This window comes from Mandrillus leucophaeus, unplaced genomic scaffold (assembly GCF_000951045.1).
Source record: "Mandrillus leucophaeus isolate KB7577 unplaced genomic scaffold, Mleu.le_1.0 Scaffold13, whole genome shotgun sequence".
NCBI classification, from domain to species: domain Eukaryota; kingdom Metazoa; phylum Chordata; class Mammalia; order Primates; family Cercopithecidae; genus Mandrillus; species Mandrillus leucophaeus.
Window position 1 is genome coordinate 7,461,659 of NW_012101254.1, and position 11,535 is coordinate 7,473,193.

General features: G+C 37.5%; 1 protein-coding gene across 1 annotated transcript in view; it reads right to left on the reverse strand.

Annotated features, from left to right (window-relative positions):
* The window catches only part of NCOA1 (nuclear receptor coactivator 1), a 224,037-nt gene that overhangs the window by 22,847 nt on the left and 189,655 nt on the right, over positions 1-11,535 (reverse strand). The window contains exons 17-18 of the mRNA XM_011972701.1: positions 8,231-8,332; positions 5,583-5,985 (exon numbers count right to left, since the gene is read on the reverse strand). Coding sequence (XP_011828091.1) covers positions 5,583-5,985; positions 8,231-8,332 — 505 coding nt within the window. The remainder of the gene's footprint in view (positions 1-5,582; positions 5,986-8,230; positions 8,333-11,535) is intronic.

The following is an 11,535-nucleotide window of genomic DNA, read 5'->3' on the forward strand; positions in this document are numbered from 1 at the left end:
ATGGAGTCTCACTCTGTCGCTCAGGCTGGAGTGCAGTGGTGTGATCTTGGCTCACTGCAACCTCTGCCTCCCAGGTTCAAGCGATTCTCCTGCCTCGGCCTCCCGAGTAGCGGGACTACAAGTGCGCGCCACCATGCCTGGCTAATTTTTTGTATTTTTAGTAGAGACGAGGTTTCACCATGCTGGCCAGGCTGGTCTTGAACTCCTGACCTCGTGATCCATCTGCTTCGGCCTCCCAAAGTGCTGGGATTACAGGTGTGAGCCACCGCGCCCAGCTTTTTTTTTTTTTCCTGAATGACTCTAGAGGGTGGGTTTTTTGTTTTTGTTTTGCCACCATCTTCACTTCTAATGTCTTTGCATTAACCCGCCATTTTAAACTATTTTGGTTGTGATCCTTAAAAGAAAAACCTCTTGTATTAGTGTGTTTTTAACCTCATTTATGATGAAATTAATTTCTTTTAGAAAAAATACAGCCTTGGTGTGGTGGCTCGTGCCTGTAATCCCAGTGCTTTGGGAAGCAAAGGTGGGAGGATGGCCTGAGGCCAGGAGTTTGAGACCAGCCTGGGCAACATAGTGAGATCTGTTTCTATAAAAAATAGAATAGTTAGCCGGGCACAGTGGTACATGCCTGTAGTTCTAGCTACTCATGAGGCTGAGGTGGGAGGATCACTTAAGACCAGGAGTCGGACACTGCACTGAGCCATGATCATGCCACTCGTGGGCAAGAGAGCAAGACCCTGTCTCAAAAGAAGAGGAAAAAAAAAAAAAAGAAAAAACAGAGAAAGAAAAATATGTATGTGAGAGGGACAAGATGCTGATCGTATTCTGGATATTACTTTGTGGAGTCAACAGTAAACAATAAATAAGAGACTCCAAGTACAAGAGCAAGCTTTTTGATATTTCTTTCTGGCCTCATCTCACATTCTACCTGTCCATACTGGAATGAACAGTTTCCCTTGTGACTTTTTTGTTGTTTGTTTTGCTGTTGTTGTTGTTTTTAGTGTTGGTCTTTTAATTTTATTATTTTAAAAAAGACTTAATTTTTTAGAGAAGTTTTAGGTTCAAAGCAAAACTGAGTAGATGGTACTGAGATTTCGTAACTTTAGACTTTATAGTTTTTTCTTTCACTAGATAGGGTTTGTTTATTTTTGGTAAAGATTATATAAATGAAGCTACATACCCCTTCTCCACTCACTCACATGTATAGCTGTCTTCATTATCAACATACCCCAGAGTCCATAGGTTACATTTGGGTTCACTCTTGGTATTGTACATTCTATGGGTTTGGACAAATGTATGATATGTACCCACCATTATAGTATCATAGAGAGTGGTTTCATTTCTCTCAAAATCCTCTGTGAAATGACCAAGTTTTAGTAGAAAGAACTAGCCTGTGGGTAATGAATTAGAGGAATACTTAAGAGTTCTGGTCCCAGTTCTGCTACTACACTGGATCTTGGATAACTTCCATCAATCAGATAATCTAGTTCTTCTAGATGAAAAATTTTACAGTTCTATCTTTGCCTAGACTATGTTTGTTTTTGTTTTTTTAGACAGAGGCTTGCTCTATTGCCCAGACTGGAGTGTAGTAGTGTGATCTTGGCTAGCTGCAACCTCCGCCTCCTGGGTTCAAGCAATTCTCCTGCCTCAGCCTCCTGAGTAGCTGGACTACAGGCACCCACCACCACACCCAGCTAATTTTTGTATTTTTAGTACAGACGGAGTTTCACCATGTCGGCTAGACTGGTCTCAAACTCCTGACCTCAGGTGATCCGCCTGCCTTGGCCTCCCAAAGTGCTGGTATTATAGGTGTGAGCCACCGTGCCCAGCCAGCCTAGACTATGTTAAGTCTCCCTGCTAGACCGACCATAACCAGCATTGCAGACACGTGACAGTGGCAACTAGAATTAGAATTCATACTTCCATTAATTTATTTCTTCAAAGATTCATTGAGCATCTATTTACTGTGAGACCACTGTGCTAAGCACTGGAGAAACAATGGTTAAAAAGGTCACACTCTGCTCACGTAAGGAACTTGCTATTTAAAAGAAAGACACCTAGGTTAACAAGTGGTTTTAAGACAGGGTGGCAAGTACTTTATGATTAGGAGTGTCCAGGAAAACTCTGCAGGGGAGATATATCTGAGAGGAGGGAAGAATAGGAATGAGAAGTAAAGGAATAATACTTTAGATAGAGTATAGAGAATGTACAAAGCCCCTGGAAGTAAAAGAGAACAAGGTCTGTGCTGTTTCTCAGAACTCAGAAAGTTTACTGTCGCTGGAACACAGAACTATAAAAGGGAACGTGGAGTTGATGAGCCTAGGTTTGTACAAGTTAAGTTTGGGGTGTTGGTTGAAAATGCAAGTATGTGCATCCGTAGGCAGCTGTACATATGAGCTGAGAGATACTGTTTAGAGATAGAGAATGAAGTCACTAGCATGTAAAGGTCCCTGAAACCCCAAAAGGAGATGAGATCACTGAGGAGGAATAGGTGGAAGAGGATTTTATTGTAGTTCACAGAAAAGAGGTCTTTAAATGGGCTTCAAGGAATCCATGAAGTGGGCAGATACACTAAAGAAACCAATTTCTCATATTTACTTTGAATACTGTGTTAATAGACAACAATTTCTAAATGTCTGATTCTGTTCTTGCACACTCATCATCATAGCATGGTAGCCTAGACGTTTCTTGTTTTCAGAAATACAAGAAAACTTACTCTGCCATTACTATGACTTACATGTTCCTTTATTTACTTGGGGCCTATATTAATCAGAAAGAGGTGAAAGCAAAGGATATAAAGCAAAGCTAATGCAGTTATTCATTGGTTTTACTGTCATCACTTAATACAGAAATCAGCAGGCTTTTTCTGCAAAGGGCCAGATAATACATGTTTTCAGTTTTGCAGGCCATAAAGTTTCTTGAACAACTACTCAACTCTTCTGTGTGAAACCAGCCATAGATAATACATAGAGCAGTAAGCATGGCTGTGTTCCAGTAAAACTTTATTAACCAAAACAAGTGGGCTGGATTATGGACCTTAATTTGTCAAACCTGGAAACATGTTGGGAACACATATATTTTGGTACTTCCTATTTCTTAGGAGTAGAAGCATAAAACCAACAAAGGCCAAAGAGCCCTTCTATCTGGATTTCCTTAAGCCACAATAAACTGTTTTTGTTTTTGAAAAGGCTGGAACTTTTCCAGAACTTGATTTTGTGCCAACACAAAACCTGGTCCTCTACCAGACTGCTGATCAATTTGGAGCAAGTTTATAATTAAGAGTGGTGACAGAAATTTAAAATATTGCATCTTTAAACGTTCTTATTCTTTCCAGAAAAGCTAAACATTTTTCCAGTATTATTTTGAAGCAGTCCATGGGAGAACTGACAGCCCTGCCATTTCATTTCAGTTTGCAACTGGATGAAACCGCTGTTCTCGTCACTGCACGCAGCTTCTGGGTTTTGTTTGTAGTATGAATGCTGACTTTATAAAAAGCAAATTATTATTTTGTGACAATATTTTTGTCAATCAAAAGTTGGTCTGGAAGAAAAACTCAGGCACCAGATACTCATGATAGGTGGCAACACATCTTTCCCATCATGGTACGGGGAAAGAGGAAGCTCCACCCACTCCATTATTTCAGCTCACTTTGTTCTATGCTGACACAACTCAGATCAAAGACTAGACCCACAGCTGTGAAAGAAACTTGTCAATTTCACGAGCACCGGGGCACTGAAGGCCCACCTTTCCAGGTGGCTTTGTCAAGGAATGAAAGCAGGATATAAAGTCCTCCTTTCTTGACTTTCCAGAGGAAACTTTAAAGTGCATGCCTGAAAATGGACAGAAAAACTATTTCTATTTTTTTAATAGAAAAAAATCCTTAGAATAATTTCATAAGGAATTTATTAATGTTTGGCTTACTTCTAGTTAGTTTTTTCCCCTAACGCAGGAGATAAATATTTTGATTTAGGGCTCTGCAATCAATATCAGGAATGCTGCTAAAAACCCATTTGCTGTTTTAGTCAGATTGTCATTTTGGAGGAGGAATGGGGATGCAGATAACTACATAAGTCTTCTAATGTTGGAGGAAGTACTTCTGCAAGCTAAAGTGAAAAAGCTTTGTCAAATTCTTTGCATACAGAAATTGTAAGACACATGGAAACAAAATCCTTTTGAAGGCCACACTCTTGTTCAGGCAACCATATAATTAAAATATGGATTTATAATCCTTTTCTTGCCCACACAGATAGTGTCAGTGATATAAACCAGCCAAAGATGACTTCATTGTCTTGAGGACAAAGAAACTGATGTGGCATAATTTTGATTAAAATCTCTTTGAAAGTTCTGGTGCTCTGGCACAAATCTTTAGATACTTCATTTGATAGTCAAAGGATTTTAGTACTTGCTACCATCACAATGGAAACTCTAAATTGATTTGGCCATCAAAACTGATAAGCATACTGCCATGTCAAAAATATCTGTATAACTTCGACATTTTATTCAAGTCAAACAGCAGCCTTCTCATTGAAATTCATTTTTAAGCAGTCTTAAAACTTACCTATTTTCTTTCATTTATATAATCAAGGGATTTATTTCAATTATTTTTCAGGAATTGACAATTAATTTTGCATAAAAGTCTGATTAAACAGAGTAGACTAATCAGGTGTGTATCACTGTCATTACCTATTAGAATCTCAAAGTGACAGAAAAGAAATAAGAAAAGATATTATCACCCAGGACAAAGAGAATGGAAGTCAGTGCCAAAGAAAGATTAAAAAAGAAAAAAATTTTTGGAAGCCAGAAAGTTGACTGAGGCTGGAGAGGAAGCTGCAACAGCAGCAGCTGAGAGTGATGACACCAATGAGTAGTCTGAGATACCCTGTGGAGATAAATTATCCTTGTGCAAATTGGCAAAAACAAAATCTCACACACAATGAAAAAACTACATGTGAATTTTGAATTAATGTACTAAAATCCATTGTGTGGGGAACACTTTCATTGAATTCTCATAGAGATCAATGAGAGAAATTAAAAAATAAGAGAACAGGCCGGGTGTGGTGGCTTACCTGAGGTCAGGAGTTCAAGACCAGTCTGAGCAACATGGTGAAACCCTGTCTCTACTAAAAATACAAAAATTAGCTGGGTGCGGTGGCGCATGCCTGTAATCCCAGCTACTCGGGAGGCTGAGGCAGGAGAATCACTTGAGCCCAGGAGGTGGAGGGTGCAGTGAGCTGAGATTGCGCCACTGCACTCCCAGCCTGGATGACACAGTGAGACTCCGTCTAACAAAAAAGAAAAAAAAAAAGGGAATGTACTTTGTATACAAAATGCTCAAAATTTTAGAGTCAGACAGGTCCTTACAGATCCTCTAATTCAATCATCTCAGCTACAAAAGGGAGATAAGCCTCAAACCAGTCATTTAGTGTCAAAAGCTGAGTCTGAATCCTGGGTCTCCAGACTCCCATGTCAGTGTCTTTCCTCTTCCACACACTGTTTTAATGTCCGAGCAAGGACATGAAGGTGGAGAGAGACCTAAGCCTGTATGGATTACTTAGAACAACATAAACTTGTGACCCTCCTACCTGCTCCTGGATACTGGAAGACATTCTGCTGTATCTGAGGATTGATTCCAGTGCCAAACTGTCCTCCCATGTTTCCTGTCATGCCTCTGCTCACCATGCTGTTGCGGTTGGCCAAGGATGCTTCAGGATTTGCTGCTAGTTGTGAAAACGGGCTGGTAGAAGCAGGTGGGGTTCCTGGATTTGTACCATAGTTTGGTGGATAGGGGAATTGCTGTGGAGCACCCTGAGGAAGACGGGGGTTCCCCATTTGAACTGGTAGTCCAGATGAGGGAGGGAGGTTGTTCCCAAAGCTTTGTTGCCTCATAAGCATGGCTCTTTGCTGCTGTATTAGCTGCCTCTGTCGGTGCTGTTGACTGTACAATTCCCGCTGACGTTGTGCCAACATTTGAGCGTTCAGGGGTGGCTGAAAAGCAGGAAAAAACTCACTTACTAAAATTATTATAATCACTCTCTCTCCTGGAGAGTTTATTGGATTAAAGCCTACTTTCGTGAGGCAATAAAGTACATAGCAATTATCACTGTACAAGGGAAACTAAAACAGAAAAGGAACAAAAACCTCAAGTAACAAACACAGGAGAAAAAATGAATTAAGTACATTTTACAGACTAAAAGTAGTCAAGAAATGCTAAACAATATCTGACCATTATAAACGAGTACGTAAATTCTCAATTAAAAGTTACACAGAACTGAAAAATTCAAAGAAAGTATATATTGATTAGTATTACAATATTGGCCATGAACATTATTAAGAGAAACATGAAAACCATAAGGAGGTGAAAGAAAATGTGCTTAATTACTTCTGTCCTGTCCTTCATTAGATCATTAGAAGACTTTTTCAATTTTAAAAAATTTACTGTGTTTCTGGTAAGAAGAAACTTAGTTTTCCTCTTTCCTCACTGAGATCATTATCGGACTTTATTTAAACAAATAAAATGTGATTATAGGTGATTTTAATTTTCTTCATTATACTTTTCTGTATTTACCAAATTATCTACAATGAACATGTATTACCTTTACAATTAGAAAAAACCTACAAATACCATTAAAAAAGGAAGATTCAGAAATCTAGGATCCAATGCCTAAGAAAATATCACTTAAAAAGAAGTAGAAATAAAATAGTAAAAAAAAAATAAATGAAAAGAGCTATGTTGTATTATTATTGGAGTTTCAGATTATTCCAGGCATTAGTGTAAGTGGTTTAACAGTTGCAATATTATGGATGAGGAAAAAAGTGGTCAAATTAGGTTAAAATCACTTTTTCAATATAACATGGCTTATCAATAAAGGCTTCTTCAGAAAATGTCAATTCAGATTGAGAATCTGGTTAAAGCATACAGCTCTTGCCAACTACATACAGTTGAATCTAGAAGACACTATGAAATAAGACTTTCTGATAGGAATTATCTTTATGTGAATCCAAAAGTGGGGTCTTGTTTCCTTACAACCTAATTACTCCTGAATTAGCTAGCACTAAGATTGATAATTTGTAAGACACAGAAACTGAAATCTGGATCCATGAAGATGTCAATATCTGCTGCTTACCAACAGCTTCAGTCAATGCAGTCACGTGATACATAAAGACATTTCAGCAATAAGGCATTTTAGTAATAAGACATTTCAGTTGCACACGATGGACCAAATTCGGTGGTCCCATAAGGTTATAGTACTACAGTATTTTACTGTACCTATTCCATGTTTAGGTACGTCTTGATATACAAATACCATAACAATTGACTACAGTATTCAGTACAGTGACATGCTGTACATGTTTGTAGCCTAGGAGCAATAGGATATACACATAGCCAGGATGTATAAGTAAGCTATACCATGTAGGTTTGTGTAAATACACTCTATGACATTTGCGCAATTACAAAGTTGCCTAAAAACACATTTTTCAGAACATATCCCTGTCTTCAAGTGATGCATGGCTGTACTTATCCCTTTTAATAATATAGGTGCTGGCTTCCTGTATTTGCCCGTAACCCATCTAGTTCCATATTGTGGAGAGGAAAAGAATACCGTTTGAATCCTCTCTAAAATTCCTTATCTCTCAGACTTTTACATCAACTTTGTTATGAAATAAAAGTAAGTAGTTGAAACAAAAAATTTTTAAGTATGTATGGGGTAAAGTAGGGAGTGAGTACTAGGTAACATTTAGAAGTCCACCTAGTTCTTTTTATGTTTAAAGTTCTAATGGCACTGGGTTTATTAAAAAAGGGATTTAAAAAATAAATAAAAGCTAGAAAATGCTGATGTTCAGACTGAATATAGTACACAAGATAGTTAAGACAGCTTAGCAATGTGACTGGGTTTTGATCAGGTTTCGGGTACCGTTCACATAGTTTCATATCAGAGGCTTCCTGTTACTGGTGCTATTCACTACAGCAATAAGAGCTTTTTCTACTTAGTCATCCGGTATCCAGTAACAATGACAATAATAACAATAAAACAAAACAAAGCACCATTTGCTTTAGATCAAATATCAGTAAGAGGTATCAAAGTAATTAATTCATTCTAGAAGAAAACTACACTACAAACATCATTAAAAGATCAGCTCACAGACCATTTCAAAGACACTCAAGTCAACACTTTACGAAACACTGTGTGGGTTAAAGAAGTACTAATGACGTCTGGTTTTCTCACATTACCTGAGGTGTAATTTGCTGTTGCATGCCTGATCTCATATTGATGCCAACAGGAGCAGTTGCTGCAAACTGGTTTAAGATAGCTTGCCGATTTTGGTGTATCAACTAGAGAAAAATGGAAACAGTAAGATACCATATTTCTACACACAAGCACAACACTGGCCTTAGAAAGTAACACAAACTTTCTATTGACTACTAAAAAGTTTTAGTGTTGCAGGTTTGGTAAAATTATTTCCTATGTCTATTTTCCAAAAGGCTGGTAGTTTCCAACATTTATAAAACACTTATTTGCCTCCAAAACACTATGGCAAAGTATTTAAAAGTGGGATACACATTGCACTCCAGCCTAGGTGACAGAGCGAGACTCTGTCTCAAAAACAAACAAACAACAACAAAAAAACCATGTTAATAGTTATTTTAGATAACTGCTGTAATGGAGAAGAAGAAATATCAGCTTTAGGTCTTAAAATATTATAAATGTAAAAGCAGGTATACAATAAGGGCACATTTTACAAAGGTCTGGAAGATGAAGGGAAAGTTGAGCAAGCTGGATGGTATTCTCACTTGGAGGTACTATGTCTGGTGAATACATATTTGGGGAAAATCCAATATGATTTCATTAGCTAGACAGTATTACGTAAGAAACAAATGGTCTGAAAAAATGGATTATTTAACTAGAAAAAGTAATTACTTCAGACCAGTTTCCCAAATTGGTATGCTAAAAAACATTGTTCTACAGGATATTAATAGATGTGCTGGGAAAACAGCATTCTGTGCTGTATTAAGTATTGGAAATGATGGGTTACACAAGGTAAAATAGATTTATTTACTGCAGAGATTTTATAAGCCTTTAATTGGCCAAAAGCACATTGTGGATCTCCAAGAAGGGATATACTATGCAATTTATTTATCATGAACCTTTTTTTCTGACATCTAACCATTAACACCCATCTCCCAGAACAGTTTTCTATGAACACTGGTTTGGAAGATCAGTCTAGATCAGGATTAGGGTTCCAGGTCATAGGCATGCCAGGTATGCCTTAACTGTATCTGATAACAAAAGAAGTATTCTTGGAAATGAGATTTTCTTCCCAACAATCTATAGCTTAAAACATTTCTTCCTCAATAATTTGATATGAATAAACTATTCAGGAAGATAACAGTAACAATAATATTAATACTATTTTATGTTTATATGATACCTTGTATAACACAAATTATATGTGTATATCATACATTAATATATTTCAATATATTATACATAAACTAGAAAGCCTACGAAAGTTTTCTAAGAATCCAAAGAGCTATGAACGTGATTAAATCTCTTGTCACCAAATGGCTCAACTCTTAATTCTAGCTTCAGTCATTTTCTGACTCCCATTAGATCAGAAAACAAACCAATTTTTGGGAAAAGCTCATTATAATATAAATGTTAAAATGACAACTCTAAGGCATTGTGGAATAAGTTAAAACTTCTTTTTGAAGTTCTGAGTTACTTCAAAAAGAAAGATACCAACATTATAGTTTTAAAAGTCAAAAAGACTCTTAAATACCAAAACTGATATACTTCTTAAACTTGAAAGACCATGAATATAAATTTAAATAAACCAAGTTAATTTGACAAAGATTTACTTAAAAACTCAGTACATTCAAGATACTGTATAAAGTTTGCAGTTACAAAGGTGAGCAAATTCCTGTCCTTCTGGGAGTTCCCTACTGAATGGCAAAAGCCAACGCACAACAGTAAAATGCACAGGTGCTTTGTCGGCATAGACAGACACATCTACGGCAGCACAGAGGGAGCAGCTCATTCAGCCTAGGGATGAAGACAGGGACCATGAAGCATGAGTGAGCTCAGCAGAGTCTTGAAGGATGAGAATGCGAGGTGGCAAGGAGGAGGGCAGAGTTAACTTGAGGCAGAGGGAACAGCAAGTATAAAAACAGGAGAGGAGGCAATGAGGACAGGTAAAAATACATTCCAAACATATAGATTTATATATTCTTTGAATTGTGAGATAATATACAAATGAAATGGGTAGGGATGGAAGAAAGATGCCTGACAAGTAGTAACAGGGTCTTTTTAAGAAGAAGGAATTATTCTAAATAGCATAAATCTACACGTACTTTCTGTTATAGGAAACCTGATCTATTCCTGCGCTTGAATTAACCCTTGTTCATTTTTTTCCTCCCCTTGACTATCTGTGTGTGCAACCTGACTAGTGCTGTGTACATCTGTCCTACTTTGACCTGCTTCTTTTCTCCAATTATTAAAATGCTTTGTTTTTTAAGAAGTAGGTCAAGTTCCACTTATTCCAACAAAGCCTTCCCAAAAGGATCACTCCATTCCTTAGCTCCTTGGAAATCTTAACTTTCAGAGAGGTGGGGGATGGGAGGAGATTAGTTGTTAGTCCTTAGACACAAACACAGGTTAAAAGGCTTGTTGTAGAACAAAAGGAAATGTAGGGCTTGTGGCCAGTGGAGGAGGGCAAACCCATTCACAAGTATAAAATAAACACACGCAGTTCAGGCTAGCTGTCACTTTATCTGCCGGAATGGATATTCTTCCCAATGCTTTACCAAGAAGTCCTTCTATAGGAAACCTAAAAGATGATTATCTAGCCTAGAGGTTCTCAACTAGGGGTGATTCTGCCAAACAAGGGACATTTGGCAAGACATTTTTGCTGATCACAACTTGGGGAGGAGGTACTGCTGACGTCTAGTGGGCAGAGGCCAGGAATGCTGCTAAACATCTTTAATGCACACAACATCTCCCCCATATCAAGAATTATCCAGCCCCAAATGTTAAAGTGCCAAGGTTGAGAAACCCTGAGCTAGCTACTGCACAAATTCTTGCAAAGACAAAAGTATTCTTTAAAGAAGCTTCTTGTTCTATCAGGCATTTTTTATTGCCAGAAACCTGAAGGTAAAATGTTTGTCTTCTTTTCTGTCCTTTAATCCTAATTCTGTTTTCTGATCACTTCTATTCTCTACAATATATAAAAGATGATCAATGGTGGTTCTTATAAAGTCAGATACATACATTTGTTCAGTACCCTAACACATACAAATCTGGACTTCACTTGTTTTAAGATTGCTAACTATACCATATTTGTTTATGTGTCTCCCTGTCACTTTTTCTTTACATTATTCTCCTCTTGATAGTTACGAAGATCATGATCCTTGCTGGGGAAGAAGAAAACAAAACTGGAGTAGAAAAATCGTATGTTTTGTCAGCTAATATGATACCATTTTCTTTTTCTTCTTCTTCTTCTTTTTTTTTTTTTTTGAGACAGAGTTTTGCTCTTGCG